General features: G+C 44.4%; 1 protein-coding gene across 3 annotated transcripts in view; it reads right to left on the bottom strand.

Moving 5' to 3' along the window:
• Nucleotides 1–3,913: 3,913 nt before the first annotated feature.
• The window catches only part of MTSS1 (MTSS I-BAR domain containing 1), a 218,656-nt gene continuing 198,050 nt past the window's right edge, over nt 3,914–24,519 (bottom strand). For 2 of the 3 annotated variants that reach the window (XM_075352885.1, XM_075352886.1), the window contains exons 11-15: nt 21,053–21,172; nt 9,317–9,487; nt 7,389–7,547; nt 6,949–7,111; nt 3,914–6,704 (exon numbers count right to left, since the gene is read on the bottom strand). In XM_075352885.1, coding sequence (XP_075209000.1) covers nt 5,998–6,704; nt 6,949–7,111; nt 7,389–7,547; nt 9,317–9,487; nt 21,053–21,172 — 1,320 coding nt within the window. In that variant the 3' untranslated portion in view covers nt 3,914–5,997. The remainder of the gene's footprint in view (nt 6,705–6,948; nt 7,112–7,388; nt 7,548–9,316; nt 9,488–21,052; nt 21,173–24,519) is intronic. The other variant, XM_075352887.1, reaches the window with a different exon arrangement.

Below are 24,519 nucleotides of genomic sequence, written 5' to 3'. Positions count from 1 at the left end.
TCTTTAAGTGCCGCTCCATCTTCAACTGCAACCAAGGATCTAGCTGCAAGCCTGGAAATTGGAGGATCCACTTTTGGACACTGGGTCCAACCCTTGACCACCTCAGGGGGAAAAGGATAGCGTGTATCTTTAAGCCGTTTAGAAAAACGCCTTTCCGGATAAGCGTGGGGTTTCTGGATTGCGTCTCTAAAGTCAGCGTGGTCCAGAAAAGTGCTTAATGTACGCTTAGGATATCTGAAATGGATTTTCTCGTGCTGCGAAGCTGACTCCTCTACCGGAGGAGCTGGTGGGGAAATATTTAACATCTTATTGATGGACGCTATAAGATCATTAACTATGGCGTCACCATCTGGTGTATCTAGATTGAGAGCGGTCCCAGGATCAGAATCCTGATCAGTGACGTCCGCTTCATCACCCATAGATTCATCTCGCTGGGATCCTGACCATTGAGATGAATGTGAAGGCCCCTCATAGCGAGCCCGCTTAGGTTGCCTGGGGCCATCGTCCGAGTCAGAGTCTTCACCCTGAGGTGTATGTGCCCGTCCCGGAGCTTGGAGGTAATTCAGCTGAGGGGGACCAGGGGGCAATGATTGCACAGTGTCCGTGGCCTGAAGTACAGGCCTAGCTCGCAATGCGTCAAGAATTTGTGACATAGTGAGAGACATTCTGTCAGCAAAAGCTGTAAACTCAGTTCCTGTCACCTGGACAGCATTCACAGGTGGTACACCCTGGGTCACGTCCAGCAGAGGTCCCGACTGTGCAAGCGCCGCAGGGGCCGAGCACTGCACACAATGGGGGTCAGTGGCGCCTGCCGGTAGAAAAGTCCCACATGCGGTACAGGAAGCATATAATGTCTGTGCCTTGGCACCCTTGCGTTTTGCGGACGACATGCTGTTGGCTCTCTGCAATGTGAGAGAGTCTATAGCCAAAGGGCGACTAGCACTATGCAGTACAAAGTATTTGCAGGAACAAAATACTAAGATTACTACTGGCACAAGAGGGGGTGAGCCCAAAGGGCTGCTTACCGCCCGCTGAATAGCGGGTAAGAGGCGCAGAATTCCTTGTCTGGGTCTCCCCGGCTCCCCTCTGCAGCTCAGCGTGTCAGCAGGAATGGCTGCCGGCGTCTGTGGAGAGGGGCGGTCCGTGGGAGTTCCCAAACAAAAGTGCGGGAAACAGTGTCCCCTCTGTGCCTATTGTGAGGGCTGGAGTATGTAAAAACGACTCCAGCCCTCAGCGCTGATGCACTGACCAGCGTCCCGCCCCTCTCCTGACTGGCAGGTCCGGGGGCGGGAACGAACGGAAATAGGCCGCAAAAGCCGGGGACTCGAGTTATCAGCGCGGCCGCCGTACAAGCGCGGCCCGCGCTGAAGTCCCCGGCGCACCACAAGTGCCAGCCGCGCCGCAGTCCCAGCGGCCGGCGCGACCTTTTCCCAAAAGTGTGCCTGCTTCAGCGAAGCTGAATGAGGCTATGGCACAAGCGCCGCAGCGCTAATGTCCCCGGCGCACTACAACACCCAGCATGCTGCGGTGTGAGCGCCAAATGCACGGGGACACAGAGTACCTTGAGGAAGCAGGGCCATGTCCCTGATGTACTCCGCTCCATCCAGCATCTTCTCCAGGGGCTGTAGATGGAGCACGGTCTCAGTGCCTGGAGACCAGTAAATCCCACTTCACCCAGAGCCCTGTAAAAAGGGATGGGGAAGGAATCAGCATGTGGGCTCCAGCCGCCGTACCCGCAATGGGTACCTCAACCTTACAAACACCTCCGACATACAGTGGGGTGAGAAGGGAGCATGCTGGGAGCCCTGTATGGGCCCTCTTTTCTTCCATCCGACATAGTCAGCAGCTGCTGCTGACTAAAAACAATGGAGCTATGCGTGCGTGTCTGACCTCCTTCGCACAAAGCTAAAACTGAGGAATCCGTACTCCTACGGGAGGGTGTATAGCCAGAAGGGGAGGGGCCTTACACTTTTAAGTGTAGTTCTTTGTGCGGCCTCCAGAGGCAGTAGCTATACACCCCACTGTCTGGGTCTCCCAATTAGGAGCGAAAAAGAAAAAGGAATTTAGTCAGCCACCAATTGTGCAATTTCTCCCACTTAAAACTTAAAAAGAGGAGATTTGCCTGTAATTGACATCATAGGTAGACCAAAACTACGAGAGACAAAATGAGAAAACAAATCCAGAAAATCACCGCGTCTGATTTGGCAAGAATTTTTTATTTAAATTATGGTGGAAAATAAGTAATCCAAAAACATGCAAGATTTCTGGCTCTCACAGACCTGTAACGTCTTCTTTAAGAGGCTCCTCTGTCCTCCACTCATTACCTGTAGTAATAGTTCCTGTTTGAACTAGTTATCAGTATAAAAGACACCTGTTCACAACCTCAAACAGTCACACTCCAAACTCCACTATGGTGAAGACCAAAGAACTGTCGAAGGACAGCAGACACAAAATTGTAGCCCTGCACCAGGCTGGGAAGACTGAATCTGCAATAGGCAAGCAGTTTGGTGTGATGAAATCAACTGTGGGAGCAATAATAAGAAAATGGAAAACATACAAGACCACTGATAATCTCCCTCGATCTGGGGCTCCACGCAAGATCTCACCCCGTGGGGTCAAAATGATCATAACAACGGTGAGCAAAAATCCCAGAACCACACGGGGGGACCTAGTGAATGACCTGCATAGAGCTGGGACCACCGTAGCAAAGGCTACCATCAGTAACACACTATGCCGCCAGGAACTCCGATCTTGCAGTGCCAGACGTGTTCCCCTGCTTACGCCAGTACATGTCCGGGATTGACTGAAGTTTGCTAGAGAGCATTTGGATTTTGCAGAAGAGTATTGGGAGAATGTCATATGGTCTGATGAAACCAAAGTAGAACTATTTGGTAGAAACACAACTTGTCATATATGGAGGAGACAGAATACTGAGTTACATCCAAAGAACACCATACCTACTATGAAGCATGGGGGTGGCAACATCATGCTTTGGGGCTATTTCTCTGTAACGGGACCAGGACGACTGATCCATTTATATGATAGAATGAATGGGGCCATGTATTGTGAGATTTTGAGTGCAGACCTCCTTCAATCAGCAAGGGCATTTAAGATGAAATGTGGCTGGGTCTTTCAGCATGATAATGATCCCAAGCACACCGCCAGGGCAACGAAGGAGTGGCTTCATAAGAAGCATATGAAGGTCCTAGAGTGGCCTAGCCAGTCTCTAGATCTTAACCCCATAGAAAACCTTTGGAAGGAGTTGAAAGTCCATGTTCCCCAGCAACAGGCCCAAAACATCACTGCTCTAGAGGAGATCTGCATGGAGGTATGGGCCAACATACCACCAACAGTGTGTGCCAACCTTGTGAAGACTTACAAAAAACGTTTCACCTCTGTCATTGCCAACAAAGGATATATAACAAAATATTATATGAACTTTTGTTATTGACTAAATACTTATTTCCCACCATAATTTGCAAAAAAAAAAAAATGTCTTCCAAATCAGACGCGGTGATTTTCTGAATTTGGAATTTGTTTTCTCATTTTGTCTCTCATAGTTGTGGTCACCTGTGATGGCAATTACAGTCAAATCTCATCCTTCTAAGGGGGAGAACTTGCACAATTGGGGGCTGACTAAACAGTTTTACAGTTTTTGTCCCCCACTATATTATATATGTATATATATATATATATATATATATATATATATATATACACATACACATATACATATATATATATACATACATACATATACACACATTATATATATATATATATACACACATACATATATATATATATATATATATATATATATATATATATATATATATATATATATATATATATATATATATATATATATATAAATAAAAGGATCAGACATATTGAAATTCAACATGCCCAATTATTACATTTTTGTCACACGTATTTTTTTCTCCCATTTTATGATAAAATGGGAGTCAATGTTTGTTTTGATGGGCACCCGCCCCCCAAAAAAAAAAAAAATAAGAGAAATTCCAATTCTTCCAATTCTTTTTTCTAACACTTCTGTAGATTTCTTTTGACCTCTTAAAAGTGGGGGAAATTACAGCTAACCCTAACGTAAATCAGTTTTAATATATACATACGTTTTGGAATCTTTTTGGTTTCTTAAAATAAAAATAAAAAAACGTGCTACATTGCTATTTCCCACCGTAAAACAGTCAAAAAGTACATAAAACATAAAACCCAGAGAGCCATTCACAGAGAATTTCCTCTTCTTTCCATGTAAATCCTGTGCAAAAATTTGTTAAATTTTTTTTTACAAAACAAACTTTTTTTTTTTTTGTGTAAAACCATTTGCCTCCACGATACTTAACAGCGATGTGTTGGGTGTAAAGTGTCACTAAGACGATGTGATGGAACATTACAGACTAGTCCCCAGCCAGCGGGGTCTCAAATGAGAATTTTTGGAAATTATTATTTTTTAACACTTTATTTTTCCTATTTTACATTGGTGAACAACCAGCTACCGGTGTATCGTTTATCTATCTTTATAATTGCCTTAGCCTTATTTTTTATTACTATTTTTTTAAAGAATTATTATAATTAGAGTTACACTTGCTCCCCTATTATGTTAGTATTCAGTGAAATAATGTGAGCGCACATATTTATCGGAAAAAAAAGGAAGGGGTTCACGATATATGGGGAAAAAAGAAGTGTATGGAGAAGACGGCCGATTCATGTGCTAATTCCATATGTACATATACATCTCTTCGATAATAGTTTCTTAAACAGCGCCCCCCCTCAGACTTGAGGTTGTGTTTAAAATTATAACTCAATCACATTTTTTTTTTTTCAATGGAGCCAAGCTGCAATACCAGGGACAACCATGGAGACAAGTGGGGGCGCTATTTATTTATTTTTTTTTTTATAAAAAAAAAAGGCCATGTTTTTTCTAAACCTAAACATTGCCTTTAACTGTAAGTTAAGCTAAAAAAAAAAAAAAAAAATTTTTGCCTTACCCAGTCCTAAAATTGAAACCAAAATAAAAAATAAAATAAAGTACCAAAAGTGACACAATGAGTCCGATATAGTATATTGAAAATGAGGTGTATATAAGACGGGGGGGGGGGGGTCGGAAGCTACAAGTAATGACTAAATTACAGGTGGCGTGTGTGTTTTATCATGGCGGTCTTAACCCTTTAATTCCCCCTACATGCTATTTTTTTTTTATTTTTATTTTCTATTGCTCTTCATTGTTAAAAAAAAAAAAATATTTAAAAATAATAATTAAAATAAAAAATCCAAAAAAAACAAAAACACCCAAGCTTGTAATGTATAGGAAAACCTAAGCTGAGGTGTTCTACACCCCGTCATCCTCCGGCTGTGCAACAGTTGTTGAACTACATCTCCCATCATGCCACAAAAGTATGCTCATGCTCGATCTATACAAAGTTTTTTGTTTTTTTTGGAAAGGGGTGGAGTGCAGGGTCCAGGGGGGTTCACAAAAACAGTCCTTGATCTGTTACGATGCACACTTTTTCCTCCTATCCCGTTTTGAGGCGGTTTTTAAAATTTACAAAGACATAATAGATAAAAAATTAAAAGAAGAGTTTGGCACTTTATGGAATAAAACGGGAACAAAATAAAAAAAACTAAACGGGAAGGGGCCCCCCGAAAAAAAAAAAAAAAAAAAAAAAAAAAAAAGTAAAACAAAAGGGGATAACTATGTGCAGAAGTCCAGTCGTTATTTACAGTGTGAGGACACGGACAGATCGTACTCTTGCTCTTCTAACTCTGCTTTACTGTGAGAATATATATTTATATATCTTTTTTGTTTAAGAGTCAACCCGGTGTACGCGCGGAAACAATCCGCCGATTGCAGACTGGAATGGGTTAAAGAGGGCTGCCCGGGTGGGTTAAGTCCCGTAGTCTCCTGCCCGGGTGAAGTCCTGTTGTCCCCTGCCCGGGTGAAGTCCCGGAGTCCCGGCTTCAATCTCATTTCTTCTAGCAGAGCCGAGGGGCCGAGCGATCATTCGTGGTGGTTCTTTTAAGTTTGACCCCACGCCGGATTGCAATTAGCATATCTTCTCCATGAAGCGCCTCTGTCGGAGCAGACTCTGTAGCTCCAGGATTGACCTGAACCGGGGCATCAGGGATGGAGGAACCATCCTGATCATCATCGTCGTCTTCATCGTCATTTTCTGCATTTTCTGACCTTCCTTGCCTTTGCTCTTCCATGATCATGCCTTGTGGTCCCGGAACTGGGGGGTTTACAGAAGCCTGACCACTCCACAGTGAGGGTGGCATTTCGCCTGTAAGCACCGATCCGTCCATAAGGGAAGGGGAGTCAGGACTTGGCTCGGAGCCTTCTTCGCTCATGCTGATGGGGAGCCCACCTGGCATGTCTGGCACAGTGGGGGTCTTAACGGGTATAACTGGTGTCTTTATTGGAATGGGACCTCCGCCAATAGTGCCACGCCTGACCGACGGCTTGGTAGATGGTGTCCTGCGAATGGTGGCCACGCCAGGAGTGACTATGACAGGTCCGAAAGCGGCAGGCAGCCCAGCGGTGGAGGCCGGGCGCTTAGCTTGGAACATCCTCCTGTAGGACTGGCTGATATCACTGTTTCGAGGGATGGTGGAAGATTTATCAAAATCCTGCTGATCAGGTTCTTGGTCTCCACTCACCGAAAAGTAATCATAATCTGAAACTGAAGACAAGAGCAAAGTTGAAAATGGTTGGTTTTAAGAAATATATTTTGCGAGTCCTACACCCTACAGAGTTAGACACATTTGACTGTCAAGTTCCTTTGAGATCCTCGTGATCGAAACCCATTTTAAGGTCTTACTACTCATTTTTTTAACAAGGTGGATCATCAGAATTAGGTAATAAAGGTCTACAAATTATGGCTGTGACCAGGAGCATTAAGTAGGGTGAGGTCTAGGTGCACGTACCTTGTGATGGGATTGTATCTTCTGAACAGCATGGAGTTGTTGTCTGTGTGCTGTATCCACTGGAGCATTGTAAGGAATCTCTGCTACTCCTCTGCGTATCGAGCTGCAGTCCCCGGCTCAATGCCAGTGCCAGGTCATCACAGTTCTCCCCTTCTTCGCCTTGCTGATGATTGGAAGAGAGGAGTAAAATTAACACAAGGTAACTAATATCTCTACGACCCACCACCAGCAGAAGTAGTTTCATTCAAGTCCACAGTAATCTCATAAGAAAAGTGCAACAAACACTGGTTTTCCAGATCTACACATGCAGAAGGTTTCTAAAAGAGATCTGTACAATGGTCAGGAGAGCAAAAAGCAATTCAACCACATGTTAGAAGCAGAAGAAGACATTTGAGGAAAGCATGGTTAAGAGCGGAGACGACCAAACCATCACTCTTTACCCTTGTCGTTGCAGGTACACTGGGATTCCTGTGCAATCGGGCTTCACTGTTGAGTCCAAAAGCCGAGATATAGGTTCCTCCGCAAGGATCGGCTTCGCGCTTACGTCTCTGAAGAGTGTTCACCGTAGGTTGGTCGTATGGACCTGGCTTAGCCCAGTCCTGGATAAAAGGTTATATATGCTGTATGTACACACATTCAAAGTGATTTGTTCGCTCGTCGAAATATGGTTTAACCCCTGTATGTAACTAGACTACCGGTGGCTGGCCATGACTGATTCCTCCTACAGATTCACCGACCCTCTATAGGATTTGCATGGGTGTTCTGAAGACCATAATCATCATTCAGCAGTAAAACCCAAAGAAAGTCTACCAATGGCGGAAACAAAAAGAAAAGGGCCACTGTGCAAAAACAGTATAGGGGCCCCTTTGCAGTCCAATAATGCACAATTCCACCAGATTTGGAGGTGGTGTTGGACCCCCTTGCCCCTCTTAGTTGCACCAATGATATGTCTGGCCCTGAAGTCTACATTGGGTCCTACTGGATTAATAACTATAGGAATAGAGCTCAAATTTTGATCCTCAGTTAATTTTTAGGTCCACATTTTTGTGCTTTTATCCAGTCAGGGCGTAAAGTTACAGGTACGATACTCCAAAACCCCCTGCAACTAAATATTGAAATATTCTTTTTGTGGACAACAAGTGACAAATGGTGTCACTGATCCAAATTGAGTAACTACTTAATATCCCCCACTTACTGGTTCAAGAAATTTTAACTTCTCACTATCCTCCCAACTTACGCAGTCCATGTCTCTTAATGGCTCTTAAGGGGCATGGAGACTACCACGCTAAAAACTTATTAAGAAATGTTATTGTGGATCCAAATGGCAGAAGTTTGCTATTTTTTAAAAAATATTTTAGGACACACGACACATTTTTACCCTCCAGAAAATCGTTGTTAATGGCAGCCACCACTAGAGGGAGCTCTCTACCTATGTACATATACAGCTATGTGTAATAAACCCCTAAATTCAGCCTTCACCCACTGTATAGTATTCTTGAATAGAAAATTACCAATTCTTTATCCCCCATATTTAACAGTGCATTAATCTCAGATTCATCTTTTTTTCATGGAAACACAAAAATTAAAAAAGAAAGAAAGGAACAGCGTGGAGTTACAAGAAGTGCAGAATAGTACCTCAGTGCACAACCCCATCCCTATATTATGGGATTAGATCCCTAGAATTGGTCAGTGGAGACCTGTAGAGGAGCGGGACAATGGGCAGTCATAGGTAGAAGAGAATTTAGCACACAAAAAAAATCCTCCTCACAAGGGTGAGGTTTTTTGGAACAAAAACTCTTCAAAAACAAGAAGAGTTAAAAAACCATAAGTTTTTAAGAGTGTGTACATACCATAAAGGAAGCCTAAACACTATTAACCTGCAGATATAGGGTTAATCAGCAGGTTAATGGTGTTACAAATGCTTTTGGCCATATGGAGAGTGCGGCTACTGGGAGAAAATAAACTTCATTCCGCCAGGGAGCCACTGGCTTTCACTTCCTTGGTGTTGCTCATGTAAAAGTCAAGTAGAAACAACCACCAATGACCAGAAGCATAATTTCCTGGGAGATTAGTCAGTCCAGGTTATTTGTTGGTGTCCATAAATAAGTTTACGACCTAATCCTGCAAAATTGGTCTGATTATGTAATGATTGTTATTTATCCTGAGAATCCAAAATAAAAGGGTTCCTTAAAGAATGGATGAATGTTTGGCGAGGGGCGAGGAGGAGGTTGTGCAAAATTAAGGTTAACAATAGAGGAAAAAAAGTTTTCAAAAGATCCCAAAACAGAAGACACCCAAAAATATTAGTTTGTGACAGAAGAAGAGCGAAACATGTGAATTAGTCAGGCTGTATCACATATACACAAACCTTCCAGCTGGGGATCTTAGACGATGGTAACATGCCTGGCCCAATGGTGTAATAGTGACAATCTGAACTAGACCGGCTCCACGGACGGGAGGCTGGGAGTGGGAAATGGGTGTAATGACCTGCCGTGGACAGGTCACTGGACAAACTATAGTGATAATACCCATTAGACAACTGAGGACAAACAACACAGAGGAAAGAAGACAAAATGGGAAAAAAAAAATCAATATGGGCCCAACGAGGGGAATGTGAAAAACAGCAATTCAGAACATAAAGCGCGTGTACCACCCATCAGCTGCTCCGCTCGACCCAGGAAGGGCGACAACTCATAGGTCGGCCATTAACACAAGAGTTATCAAGTGGCTTTACGGTCAATTTTCCTGGCATAAAACTAGGCAGTGAGTAATCTAGTAATGGCTTCATGTGAAAGTCATAATGGCCGTATTGGTGCTCACCAAAGTGCTTTAAAGAACACTTGTCACCAGGTCAAAAAAATCCAGTTTTGTATCTTATCTTATACCTGCTGCTCCCGAGTATTCCCTTGTTGTATTTTAAATCCATCATACGGTTCCAGACATATGGGCATTTTTAGTCAGTGATCATTTTTATGGTTTTTTTTATGATGGGGATCCTCTGGGGCGTGTCTCAGGATCCTCTGGGGCGTGTCTCAGGATCCTCTGGGGCGTGTCTCAGGATCCTCTGGGGCGTGTCTCAGGATCCTCTGCACGGTTAACATGTCAGCCACGCCCTTTAAAGAGAACTTGTTACAAGATTTGGTGTCTATAAGCTGCGGCCAACACAGATGAGCTCTTATATACAGTATTCTAGAATGCTGTATATAAGCGCCCAGGCCGCTGTGTAGAACGTAAAAAACCACTTATTATACTCACCTATGGGGGCGTTTCGGTCTGATGTATGTCGCTACTCTCCTGTCCGGCGCCTCCTCTCTGCTGCTATCTCCATCCTCCTTCTATCCAGCCCATGCAGGCATTGTGGTCCTGCGCAGGCGCACTTTGATCCGGCCTGAGGGCAGATCAAAGTACTGTAATGCGCAGGCGCAAGGAAAGGTCAAAGGCCACCCGCACATGCGCACTACAATACTTTGATCTGCCCTGAGCAGGTCATCTTAAAGTGCGCCTGTGCAGGACTTCAATGCCGGCTTGTGTGGATGACATAGAACGCGTCACGCACATGGGCCTCAGAAGGAGGATGTAGATTGCCGCAGGGAGGAGGCGCCGGACCGGAGAGACAAAGCGCCGGACCATAGAGCAGCGACACCCATCGTACCGGACCACCCCCTAGGTGAGTATAATAAAAGTGATTTTTACATTCTACAGAGTGGCCTGAGCTCTTATATACAGTACTAACTGTACTTCCTGGCTTCGCCCAGGTTAATAACTGTTGTTAACAAAATAGAATGTATTACATTCCCGGGATAGAATGTATAAATAGAATGTATTAACGCCCGGAATAGTAACTATCACTGTTTCTCTCCCATTTTCTGTCTGTCTCCCCCTCTGTATATATCTCCCTGTCTCTTTGTCTCTTTCCCTGTCTCTTTGTCTCTTTCCCTGTCTCTTTGTCTCTTTCCCTGTCTCTTTGTCTCTTTCCCTGTCTGTCTCTTTCCCTGTCTGTCTCTTTCCCTGTCTGTCTCTTTCCCTGTCTGTCTCTTTCCCTGTCTGTCTCTTTCCCTGTCTGTCTCTTTCCCTGTCTGTCTCTTTCCCTGTCTGTCTCTTTCCCTGTCTGTCTCTTTCCCTGTCTCTTTGTCTCTTTCCCTGTCTCTTTCCCTGTCTCTTTGTCTCTTTCCCTGTCTCTTTCCCTGTCTCTTTCCCTGTCTCTTTGTCTCTTTCCCTGTCTCTTTCCCTGTCTCTTTCCCTGTCTCTTTCCCTGTCTCTTTCCCTGTCTCTTTCCCTGTCTCTTTGTCTCTTTCCCTGTCTCTTTGTCTCTTTCCCTGTCTCTTTGTCTCTTTCCCTGTCTCTTTGTCTCTTTCCCTGTCTCTTTGTCTCTTTCCCTGTCTCTTTGTCTCTTTCCCTGTCTCTTTGTCTCTTTCCCTGTCTCTTTGTCTCTTTCCCTGTCTCTTTGTCTCTTTCCCTGTCTCTGTCTCTTTCCCTGTCTCTGTCTCTTTCCCTGTCTCTGTCTCTTTCCCTGTTTCTGTCTCTTTCCCTGTCTCGTTGTCTCTTTCCCTGTCTCGTTGTCTCTTTCCCTGTCTCGTTGTCTCTTTCCCTGTCTCGTTGTCTCTTTCCCTGTCTCGTTGTCTCTTTCCCTGTCTCGTTGTCTCTTTCCCTGTCTCGTTGTCTCTTTCCCTGTCTCGTTGTCTCTTTCCCTTTGTCTCTTTCCCTGTCTCGTTGTCTCTTTCCCTTTGTCTCTTTCCCTTTGTCTCTTTGTCTCTTTCCCTGTCTCTTTGTCTCTTTCCCTGTCTCTGTCTCTTTCCCTGTCTCTGTCTCTTTCCCTGTTTCTGTCTCTTTCCCTGTTTCTGTCTCTTTCCCTGTCTCGTTGTCTCTTTCCCTGTCTCGTTGTCTCTTTCCCTGTCTCGTTGTCTCTTTCCCTGTCTCGTTGTCTCTTTCCCTGTCTCGTTGTCTCTTTCCCTGTCTCGTTGTCTCTTTCCCTGTCTCGTTGTCTCTTTCCCTGTCTCGTTGTCTCTTTCCCTGTCTCGTTGTCTCTTTCCCTGTCTCGTTGTCTCTTTCCCTGTCTCGTTGTCTCTTTCCCTTTGTCTCTTTCCCTGTCTCGTTGTCTCTTTCCCTTTGTCTCTTTCCCTGTCTCGTTGTCTCTTTCCCTGTCTCGTTGTCTCTTTCCCTGTCTCTTTGTCTCTTTCCCTGTCTCTTTGTCTCTTTCCCTGTCTCTTTGTCTCTTTCCCTGTCTCTTTGTCTCTTTCCCTGTCTCTGTCTCTTTCCCTGTCTCTGTCTCTTTCCCTGTCTCTGTCTCTTTCCCTGTCTCTGTCTCTTTCCCTGTCTCTGTCTCTTTCCCTGTCTCTGTCTCTTTCCCTGTCTCTGTCTCTTTCCCTGTCTCTGTCTCTTTCCCTGTCTCTGTCTCTTTCCCTGTTTCTGTCTCTTTCCCTGTCTCGTTGTCTCTTTCCCTGTCTCGTTGTCTCTTTCCCTGTCTCGTTGTCTCTTTCCCTGTCTCGTTGTCTCTTTCCCTGTCTCGTTGTCTCTTTCCCTGTCTCGTTGTCTCTTTCCCTGTCTCGTTGTCTCTTTCCCTGTCTCGTTGTCTCTTTCCCTGTCTCGTTGTCTCTTTCCCTGTCTCGTTGTCTCTTTCCCTTTGTCTCTTTCCCTGTCTCGTTGTCTCTTTCCCTTTGTCTCTTTCCCGTTGTCTCTTTCCCTTTGTCTCTTTCCCTTTGTCTCTTTGTCTCTTTCCCTTTGTCTCTTTGTCTCTTTCCCTGTCTCTTTGTCTCTTTCCCTGTCTCTGTCTCTTTCCCTGTCTCTGTCTCTTTCCCTGTCTCTGTCTCTTTCCCTGTTTCTGTCTCTTTCCCTGTCTCGTTGTCTCTTTCCCTGTCTCTGTCTCTTTCCCTGTCTCTGTCTCTTTCCCTGTCTCTGTCTCTTTCCCTGTCTCTGTCTCTTTCCCTGTCTCTGTCTCTTTCCCTGTTTCTGTCTCTTTCCCTGTCTCGTTGTCTCTTTCCCTGTCTCGTTGTCTCTTTCCCTGTCTCGTTGTCTCTTTCCCTGTCTCGTTGTCTCTTTCCCTGTCTCGTTGTCTCTTTCCCTGTCTCGTTGTCTCTTTCCCTGTCTCGTTGTCTCTTTCCCTGTCTCGTTGTCTCTTTCCCTGTCTCGTTGTCTCTTTCCCTGTCTCGTTGTCTCTTTCCCTTTGTCTCTTTCCCTGTCTCGTTGTCTCTTTCCCTTTGTCTCTTTCCCGTTGTCTCTTTCCCTTTGTCTCTTTCCCTTTGTCTCTTTGTCTCTTTCCCTTTGTCTCTTTGTCTCTTTCCCTGTCTCTTTGTCTCTTTCCCTGTCTCTGTCTCTTTCCCTGTCTCTGTCTCTTTCCCTGTCTCTGTCTCTTTCCCTGTTTCTGTCTCTTTCCCTGTCTCGTTGTCTCTTTCCCTGTCTCGTTGTCTCTTTCCCTGTCTCGTTGTCTCTTTCCCTGTCTCGTTGTCTCTTTCCCTGTCTCGTTGTCTCTTTCCCTGTCTCGTTGTCTCTTTCCCTGTCTCGTTGTCTCTTTCCCTGTCTCGTTGTCTCTTTCCCTGTCTCGTTGTCTCTTTCCCTGTCTCGTTGTCTCTTTCCCTGTCTCGTTGTCTCTTTCCCTGTCTCGTTGTCTCTTTCCCTGTCTCTTTGTCTCTTTCCCTTTGTCTCTTTGTCTCTTTCCCTTTGTCTCTTTGTCTCTTTCCCTTTGTCTCTTTGTCTCTTTCCCTGTCTCTTTGTCTCTTTCCCTGTCTCTTTGTCTCTTTCCCTGTCTCTTTGTCTCTTTCCCTGTCTCTTTGTCTCTTTCCCTGTCTCTTTGTCTCTTTCCCTGTCTCTTTGTCTCTTTCCCTGTCTCTTTGTCTCTTTCCCTGTCTCTTTGTCTCTTTCCCTGTCTCTTTGTCTCTTTCCCTGTCTCTTTGTCTCTTTCCCTGTCTCTTTGTCTCTTTCCCTGTCTCTTTGTCTCTTTCCCTGTCTCTTTGTCTCTTTCCCTGTCTCTTTGTCTCTTTCCCTGTCTCTTTGTCTCTTTCCCTGTCTCTTTGTCTCTTTCCCTGTCTCTTTGTCTCTTTCCCTGTCTCTTTGTCTCTTTCCCTGTCTCTTTGTCTCTTTCCCTGAGTCTGTCTCTTTCCCTGAGTCTGTCTCTTTCCCTGTGTCTGTCTCTTTCCCTGTGTCTGTCTCTTTCCCTGTGTCTGTCTCTTTCCCTGTGTCTGTCTCTTTCCCTGTGTCTGTCTCTTTCCCTGTGTCTGTCTCTTTCCCTGTGTCTGTCTCTTTCCCTGTGTCTGTCTCTTTCCCTGTGTCTGTCTCTTTCCCTGTGTCTGTCTCTTTCCCTGTGTCTGTCTCTTTCCCTGTGTCTGTCTCTTTCCCTGTGTCTGTCTCTTTCCCTGTGTCTGTCTCTTTCCCTGTGTCTGTCTCTTTCCCTGTGTCTGTCTCTTTCCCTGTGTCTGTCTCTTTCCCTGTGTCTGTCTCTTTCCCTGTGTCTGTCTCTTTCCCTGTGTCTGTCTCTTTCCCTGTGTCTGTCTCTTTCCCTGTGTCTGTCTCTTTCCCTGTGTCTGTCTCTTTCCCTGTGTCTGTCTCTTTCCCTGTGTCTGTCTCTTTCCCTATTTCCCTGTCTGTCTCTTTCCCTCTGTCTCTTTCCCTGTATCTGTCTCTTTGTCTCTTTACCTGTATTTGTCTGTCTCTTCCCCTCTCTTCCCCGGTCTGTCTGTTTCAGTGTCTGTCTCTGTCTCTTTTTCTGTGTCTGTCTCTTACCCTATGTCTGTTTCTTACCCTGTCTGTGTCTGCCTCTTTCCCTGTCTGTGTCTCTTTCCCTGGCTACATTGTGACACGCCAACATTCCATATAAGGGCGTGGCTGCGCATTCTTCTGAAGTTCTGGCTGCACTGCATTCGCTTTAATGGAGGACGGTTTTTTGGTGAATAACTAAAGCGCGGGGTTAAAATTTGCCCTCAAAACATAGCCTATAACGCTCTCGGGGTCCAGCAGTGTGAGTGTGTAAAATTTTGTGGCTGTAGCTGCGACGGTGCAGATGCCAATCCCGGACATACATACACACACACACACACACACACACACACACACACACACACACACACACACACACAGCTTTATATATTAGATACTGGAATGCAGTATATAAAGGATCACTGGTGGTGGCCGCAGCTCATAAGCCGCTTCCCTTTAAGTGAAAGCCATAAAAACTAGCTCCAAATAAAAAGGCCTATATTTCTGGAACCGTATGGCGGAATCTTAAAAAAAAAAATTAAAAAAATAAAAATGCATACTCGGGGAAGGAGTAGAAATAAAGTAAAGAGTAAGAGCTGGTCACTTTTGACCTGGAGACAGACAATGCTTACACAGAGACCATTTTCCAGTTGTAATTGACCGGGTACTATTGATTTGACCAATGGGGTTGTACAGAATTGGCTTACACCCCCGAGGATGGAAACACTGCACATTTTCTGTTTGGATTTTAGCAAAAACCACAGAGGCAAAAGCATGTGGATAATATTTTACCAAATCTCATCTGAACTCAGCAGAAGTTTTTGGTAAGGACATTGACCCAATTCTTTTAAATCTGCAAGACGTCAACTCCTGATGGGAAAGGATCAATGGGGACAATTCAAAATCTGCAACAATTCCTCATCCTCTGATGTTCTCTCGGTGACCCTGGTCTCTCTCCTCTTAGGTCGCTGTATCCTCACCTCCACCAATAACATTGTGCCAAATGCAACACGCGGCTGCTGCGGCGGTCTGTCACCGCGCCATTGCTGGAGGCCAGGACACAGAGACCGGAGGGGAACAGGCAGGCGTCAGGGAGATGGGTGCACAGAGTTTTGATTTTAGTGGATCCGGTAAAAAAAAAAAAAAACAAAACAAAAAAAAACAAAAAGCTCATTTTGTCAAATTTGGAGTGAAAAAAATTAGATAAATGAAGCAAATTTTGTGATCTAATGGTGATGTGAGCAAAGCTGCGATGTAAATATGTGGATTATCCACACACTCCGCAGTCTGATCCTGCAGCCGTACTCCATCAGTAAGGCGGCTTTCACACTACGTTTTTTTAGCATGCGTCATGAACGTTTTTTTGCTGTAAAAGCGGATCCTGCTTTTACAGCAAAAAAACGCATGCAAACGCATGTGTTATTTTGCAGGATCCTGTCACTTTAAGTTTATGGGCGGGCATTGGAGTCATGTGATCGGGAGTGAGGGGAACTGAACTTGACAGACTTTGAGCCGGCTTCTGACAGCTGCGGAGGCTCGTAACCAAGGTAAACATCGGGTAACTTGCTTGGATACCCGATATTTACCTTGGTTACGAGCGTCTGCAGCCGCTGGGAGGCGGGCTGCCTGCTCCCTGCACACGTAACCAAAGTAAACATCAGGTAACTATGAGAAGCGCTTTGCTTGGTTACCCGATATTTACCTTGGCTGTGAGTGTCCGCAGCTCTCAGGCAGGAGAGGGAGGGAGGCAGGGGGGGGAGGAAGAGAGGGAGGGGGGGGAAGAGAGGGAGGGGGGGGAAGAGAGGGAGGGGGGGGAAGAGAGGGAGGGGGGGGAAGAGAGGGAGGGGGGGGAAGAGAGGGAGGGGGGGGAAGAGAGGGAGGGGGGGAAGAGAGGGAGGGGGGGAAGAGAGGGAGGGGGGGAAGAGAGGGAGGGGGGGAAGAGAGGGAGGGGGGGAAGAGAGGGAGGGGGGGGAGAGAGGGAGGGGGGGGAAGAGAGGGAGGGGGGGGAAGAGAGGGAGAGGGAGGAGAGAGGGAGGGTGGGAGAGAGGGAGAGGGGGGGAGAGAGGGAGAGGGGGGAGAGAGGGAGGGAGGGGAGAGAGGGAGGGAGGGGAGAGAGGGAGGGAGGGGGGGAGAGAGGGAGGGGGGAGAGAGAGGGAGGGGGGAGAGAGAGGGAGGGGGGGAGAGAAGGAGGGGGGGAGAGGGAGGGAGGGGGAGAGGGAGGGAGGGGGAGAGGGAGGGAGGGGGGGAGAGAGGGAGGGGGGGAGAGAGGGAGGGGGGAGAGGGAGGGAGGGGGGAGAGGGAGGGAGGGGGGAGAGGGAGGGAGGGGGGGAGAGGGAGGGAGGGGGGGAGAGGGAGGGAGGGGGGGAGAGGGAGGGAGGGGGAGAGAGGGAGGGAGGGGGAGAGAGGGAGGGAGGGGGAGAGAGGGAGGGAGGGGGAGAGAGGGAGGGAGGGGGAGAGAGGGAGGGAGGGGGAGAGAGGGAGGGAGGGGGAGAGAGGGAGGGAGGGGGAGAGAGGGAGGGAGGGGGAGAGAGGGAGGGAGGGGGAGAGAGGGAGGGAGGGGGAGAGAGGGAGGGAGGGGGAGAGAGGGAGGGAGGGGGAGGGAGGGGGAGAGAGGGAGGGAGAGGGAGGGAGGGGGAGAGAGGGAGGGAGGGGGAGAGAGGGAGGGAGGGGGAGAGAGGGAGGGGGGGGAGAGAGGGAGGGGGGGGAGAGAGGGAGGGGGGGGAGAGAGGGAGGGGGGGAGAGAGGGGGGGGGAGAGGGAGGGGGGGAGAGAGGGAGGGGGGGGAGAGAGGGAGGGGGGGAGCTAGGGGGGGGGGAGAGGGAGGGGGGAGAGGGAGGGGGGGAGAGAGGGAGGGGGGTGGAGAGAGGGAGGGGGGGGGGAGAGAGGGAGGGGGGGGGGAGAGAGGGAGGGAGACAGAGACTGATCACGCGAGGCTGGTTTCTGGGCATGCTCAGTAGAGCAAGCAGGATCCTGTCTATCAGCACGCCAGCGTTCACATGCGTTTGTGTGCTGTTTAGTCAGGATCCAGCAATTTGCAGTATTTGGACGCAGCTCAAAAACGCTACAAGTAGCGTTTTTGAAAAATGGTAAAAAACTGCAACTCGCTGGATCCTCACTATAATGCAGGCAAACGCATGTGAACGCATGTTAATGCGAGTCCATTGCAAATGCATTGAAATGAAAACACATTTGCACTGGATCCGTTTTTGCGTTAAAAAAAAAACGTTCATGCCGCCTAACGGGGGCAGATCCTTGGGAATCGGACAGCAGGGACTGTGTTCTGGTAATATGGGGACACACGGCCGCTGCAAGCACAAAATGGACTATTCACCATTTAAAAAGTTACTGATTCCAGATGAATTGTGGCAAGTCAAGAACATTGATGTGATAATGACCAAGCTTTATGGTTATTAAGTTTTCATACATGAGGTCCAATAATCTTATTTATACCGGTTCATGCCCATACTGGCCTCCACAGTGATCAGATCCACTTAACACAGATAAATAATACAACAAAGGCAACATGGAAATGGATGAAATGATCAAACAATAACAAAATGTAACTCAGGATCAGTAATGTAATATATGTATACAGTGACTGCACCAGCGGAATAGTGAGTGCAGCTCTGGAGTATAATACAGGAAGTAACTCAGGATCAGTAATGTAATGTATGTACACAGTGACTGCACCAGCAGAATAGTGAGCGCAGCTCTGGAGTATAATACAGGAGGTAGTACAGGATCAGTAATGTAATGTATGTACACAGACTGCACCAGCAGAATAGTGAGCGCAGCTCTGGAGTATAATACAGGAGGTAGTACAGGATCAGTAATGTAATGTATGTACACAGACTGCACCAGCAGAATAGTGAGCGCAGCTCTGGAGTATAATACAGGAGGTAGTACAGGATCAGTAATGTAATGCATGTACACAGACTGCACCAGCAGAATAGTGAGTGCAGCTCTGGAGTAGAATACAGGAGGTAACTCAGGATCAGTAATGTAATGTATGTACACAGTGACTGCACCAGCAGAATAGTGAGTGCAGCTCTGGAGTAGAATACAGGAGGTAACTCAGGATCAGTAATGTAATGTATGTACATAGACTGCACCAGCAGAATAGTGAGTGCAGCTCTGGGATATAATACAGGATTCAGCTCAGGATCAGTACAGGATCAGTAATGTATGTACACAGTGACTTAACCAGCAGAATAGTGAGTGCAGCTCTGGAGCGTAATACAGGATAAGTGATGTACAGTATACAAACATTGTAGATCGTTAAAACAATAAATTTAGGTACTTTAATTTTACAAGACTCAACTTATTAACTTGAAGGTACAATGTGACAACAGTAACGTACAATAAGAAAAAGGACTTAATACAGTTTTTGTTATTACAGTTTTCATACTACTGTGTGGAATCCTGTGCAGACTTGTCAAGGAAAATCTGTGCAAAAATACAACCATACATACTGTACATTCACATGTTCCAATATGGTTCTACAGGATTTAAATAAACCTTCCTGGTTTCTATCAATATCAGCGCCACACTTGTTTACAGGCTGTGTGCGGTATTGAAGTCAAGTCTTACTTAAAAGGAGCTGCCCTGTAATACCGCTCACAATCATATACAGCTGCACACTAAAATGCTAACAATAAACATATATTTATAGTGCACTCCGCCCTATAACCAGGCTATATCCTTTATAGCCGGAGTCTAGCTGCCCAGACATAGAGGTTTTTAATCCAGAAAGCGGCATTTCAGGTTAGGTTCTTGGTATACAGAGATCACCTTGCCATGGTGACTGGGCTCACATGCATTGGCCAATACATAAGCTAAATATTTTGTTTTTTTCAAATTTTCCTATAGCAGTAATGCAATGCCAGAGTTCACTTATTCATTGTTAGCATTGTAGAGTGCAGCTGTATACGTTTTGCAGTTATGTGTTTTCAGCTAGAACCTGTTCACACCTGTGGGATGTGCGGATCAGTCATATTATTATATATATATATATATATATATAGAGAGAGAGCTATATATATATATATATATATATATATATATATATATATATATATAGAGAGAGAGAGAGCTATAGATAGATATGTATGTATGTATGTATGTATGTATGTATGTATGTATATATATATATATATATATATATATATATATATATAGCTCTCTCTCTCTCTCTATATTATATATATATATATATATATATATATATCTCTATATATATATATATATATATATATATATATATATATATATATATATATATATATATATATATATAGCTCTCTCTCTCTATATATTATAGAGGAGGATATATAATCACTTCAGGACACTCGAATACATTTGAGCAAAAAGTTGGCGATTAAAAATAAAAAATGTGCAATTAATGAATCAGCAGAAAATATCTGGAAACTCACAAAACTCCATCACTAATGATGTACACTAAAAAAAAAATAAAAAAAAAAACACAACAAAAAGGGACTTTAAGAAAAGAATAAGGAGCAAATAAAAAAAACAGGGAAAAACAATAAAAAGGAGACAAAAAAAAGGCAATATTGAATTGTGCCTAAATTATATTAGAATAGTGTGGAACTTTTTATGCATATTTAAAGGGAATATGTCTGCAGGTTTTTGCTACACATATGAAAGCAGTATGATGTAGGCACTGAATCCAACGATGTATCACTTAGATTACTAGGTGCTTCAGTTTTGATACAATCAGAATTTTTAGATTTAGCCATGCAGCAGAGCTGAAAACGCAAACTCCACCCACATCAGCTCTCTATAGATATTGTATATTGACAGTTAGATATCAGAACAGGGGGCGTGTCGGACTGCCCTGTGCTTAACACTGTAGCCCAGCAATGATATGGGTCCTGCTGCTTTAATAAACATAGCAAATAAACAACGGATTGGACTGTGACAAGACAGGCATTCCTGAGTTCTATGTCTTATCCCTTGCAGCATGCTGTCTTCAGCTTAAAAAGCAAAAACGTGATGGTAGATTCCCTTTAAGGGAAAGACCAAAGTAAAAGTTTGCCTCTGGGACTGGATGTGTAAAAAGTATAAAACTCTTGAATACTCACCTACCGACACTCATCCAGACCCAGTGCAGGACGTGGAAACGTCACTATTAAACTGGTTAACAGACCGGTGTGGCCTATGATTGGCTGCAGCGGTCAGGTAACTTTAAGCAGCCAGTCATAACAAAGCAAACAAATATTGAATGAGAAACTACTCAAGTCACCTGACCGCTGCAGACAATCACAGCCGACAGCGGTCTGGCGGTTCAATTTTTCCTAATGCATATTAAAAAACCCAAACTCCGCTCTGCTACGTATATGTTTTAATGAAAAAAAAACAAACAAACAAGAAATACAAAGCGATACCACCGGAATAATCACCTTATCAGTGGAGGCCCACGCGCCCATGGTGGATCCAGAGCTCACAGATGTGGGGGAGCTGCATTCGCTCACGGACTGGCAGGTCTCAGACGCTTCGGATGAAGCGGAACTGGACGAATTCTGCAGAGCAAAGAAGGAAAGAAGAGGAAAAGGTGGATGAGATGACAGTAATACAAGAAACACAGGGATGAAAAACAAGCTCCAAATCTGTGGAAACAGTCAGCAAGCAGGACGGCTAATTTCCACTAAAGTTGCAGTAGTTTAGTGAGGATATCCAAGGTGTCTGGATCTTGTAATATATGAAAGTAAAAAAAAAAAATAAATTAAGGAAATATGACTTTATTGACCCCGTGCCGTTCCAATTGGAGGCTTCTCAGGACCCCCGCCGGTCTCTGCACAACCTTCTCTGCCCAGATGGTCATGTGACTGCTGCATCCAATCAATGGCTGCAGGGATGACCAGTGCAGGTGATTGGCTACAGCAGTCATATGGCCAATGAGAAGGAAGTGCATGATTAGCTCCTTTACTTCCTGTTTGGTGTGACCCCTGCAGCCAATCACTGTCCACACAAAAAGGATAGATATCGTCAAGTATTGAAAGATTTGTAAAATCCTTATTTTATTAATTTAGAACATTTTTTTAATTTATTTATTTTTTTTAGGTGGCTGAACAATTCCTTTAAAGCCTTCCTGGTAAGGCCATATTTCATTTTTTTGGCTTTTGTTTTTTTTTTCCTACCCTTCTTTCAAGAGTTATTTTTTTTTATTTTTCCATCTACATTGCCATATGAGGGTTTGTTTATTGTAGTTTAGAAAGGCACCATTTATTTAACGGTGTAATGTACCGGAAAGAAGGGCAGATAAAAAAAAAAAAATCTGAGGCCGATACAAAAACAAAACATAATTAGAGAGATATATTATATATATATATATATATATATATATATATATATATATATATATATATACACACATACATACATACACACACATACACAACACAATATAAATATATATATATTTTAATAACTAAATCCAAGTCGTTACGATTCTGGCAATATCAAACTTGTAAAGTTTTTTTTTGGTTTTTCTTTTATTTTAGTGGCTAAAATTTTTTTTATGAAACTTGTATATGTAAAAAAAAAAAATGCATGATATTTTTATACTGTACAGTTTTTAGGTATATACACAATTTTGTTTGCTTTCTATTGTATTTTTTATTTATTTTTTTTTTTAGAAGGAGGAAAAGTTATGGAAAAATTACATTGACTTTTTTTGAATTTACAGCATTCACTATAAGGGTTAATTTCATATTTTCCCATATTTTTCGGACTATAAGACGCACTTTTTCCCCCCAAATTTTGGGGTCAAGTAGGGGGTGCGTCTTATAGTCCGATGGCTGCGGTGCGGTGGTGGTGGAGCGGGTCATCAGAGGCAGGAGCAGGCTGTAGCATCGCTACCCTGACCACATGGGCTGCTCATTTGATATGCACGCTCATTATCCCGCCCACGGCGCTGACAGGTGGGCGGGATGATGGGCGGGGGATGCGCGCATACTAAAGAGCCGACCCGCGTGATCACCCCTGGCAACTACGGCCTGGAGTGATCATGTGCGACTGTATTCACTGCCCCCTGTGCACCATCATCAGCGCGGTGGGCAGTGAATAAGTACGGTATACTGTCCTCCTGTCTGTGCCATCTGATCTGTGTAGAGAACGGTGCGCACAGCCATCGACGACATCAATGACGTCATCGCTGTACACACGGCTCCACACAGGTCAGCTGCCACACAGACAGGAAGCGAGCGATGGTGCGTGGAGTGAGGAGAGGTGAGTCCTCCAGCTGTTACCGCAAGTCGGGCCGCGGCTGAAGTGACCGCGAGATCCGCGATGACTTCAGTCAGGTGATGTGCGGTGACAGCTGAAGTCACCGCTGATCCCGGCGGCTCACTTCACTTGCGGCCTGACCCTCACAGAGAGCGGTCGTGTTCTATGGCTGCTCTCTGTGATTGTCAGGTGTAGCAGACCTGGATGCGTCGTGGGACATTGTGTGGATAACATCGGACCTGGGTGTGTTAGGGGTTAATAAAATGGTGAAAGAGGGAGTTTTTTTGTCTTATTTCAAATAAAGGATTTTTATGTGTTTGTGTTTATTACTTTCACTTAAAACTTAGTGGTGAGTGGGTGTCTCATAGACGGCTGACATCACTAAGCTAGGACTTAGTGGCAGTTATGGGCTGCTGCCATTAACTCCTTATTACCCAGATTGCCACCGCATCAGGGCAATCGGGATGAACTGGGAAAAGTCCCAGGACTGTCGCATCTAATGGATGCGGCAATTCTGGGTGGCTGCTGGCTGATATTTTTAGGCTTGGGGGGCTTCCAATATTGTGAGTTTCCCCAGCCTGAGAATACCAGCCCCCAGTTGTGAGACTTTATCTTGGCTGATTATCAAAATTGGGGGAACCGCACGGCTTTTTTTTTTGGTTTTTTTAAATTACCCCCAAACAGTGTCAGCAGCAGATCCTCGCCCCATAATAGTGTGTAATGACCACATTTTTTGCTTAAAAAAATTATTTTCCTCCTCTAAAACCAGGGTGCGTCTTATAGTCCGAAAAATACGGTAATAGATGCAATGTCACAACACAAATATGGTGGTTGTTTTTTTTCTTTATTTCTTTATTTGTAAATGCGGAATAGGGATAATGATACAATTTTTTCTTATTTTGTTTTTACTTTTTTTGTTTTTAACTCCCCCCCCCTTAATTTTATTGGCTATTCCAATAGATGCAGATGTGACAAAACAAATATTATTGTTGGTTTTTTTTTATTTCTTTATTTGTAAATGCGGAATAGGGATAATGATACAATTATTTTTTTTAATTCACGCTTTTTTTTTTTTTCTTTTTTTACTTTTTTCCTTTCTTAATTTTACTGGCGATTCAAATATGTTTTTTTTTTCTTTTTCATTTCTTTATTTGCAAATGCGGAAAAGGGATAATGATAAATTATTTTTAATTCATTTATACTTTTTTTTTTTTTTAACTTTTTCTCCCTTAATTTTACTGGCGATTCCAATAGATGCAGATGTGACAACACAAATATGTTTGTTTTTTTCTATTTTTAATGTCTTTATTTGCAAATGCGGAAAAGGGATAATGATAAATTATTTTTAATTCATTTTTACTTTTTTTTTTTTTTTTTTTTTTAAACTTTTTCCATCCTTAATTTTACTGGCGATTCCAATAGATGCAGATGTGACAACACAAATATGTTTTGTTTTTGTTTTTTTTATTTCTTGATTTGTAAATGTCGATAATGGTACAATTTTTTTTTTTTTACTTTTGTCCCCTTAATTTTACTGGCTATTCCATCTGTAGGCAAGAAAAATCTCCTCTTTCATCTGAACGCTGCTGTCAAGGAGCCAGTTGGGTGCAGATGCTACTGCTGCTCTTATTGATGGCTGCTG

Source organism: Anomaloglossus baeobatrachus, chromosome 6 (genome assembly GCF_048569485.1).
Source record: "Anomaloglossus baeobatrachus isolate aAnoBae1 chromosome 6, aAnoBae1.hap1, whole genome shotgun sequence".
Lineage (NCBI taxonomy): Eukaryota > Metazoa > Chordata > Amphibia > Anura > Aromobatidae > Anomaloglossus > Anomaloglossus baeobatrachus.
This window is presented reverse-complemented; position numbering and strand designations above follow the sequence as displayed.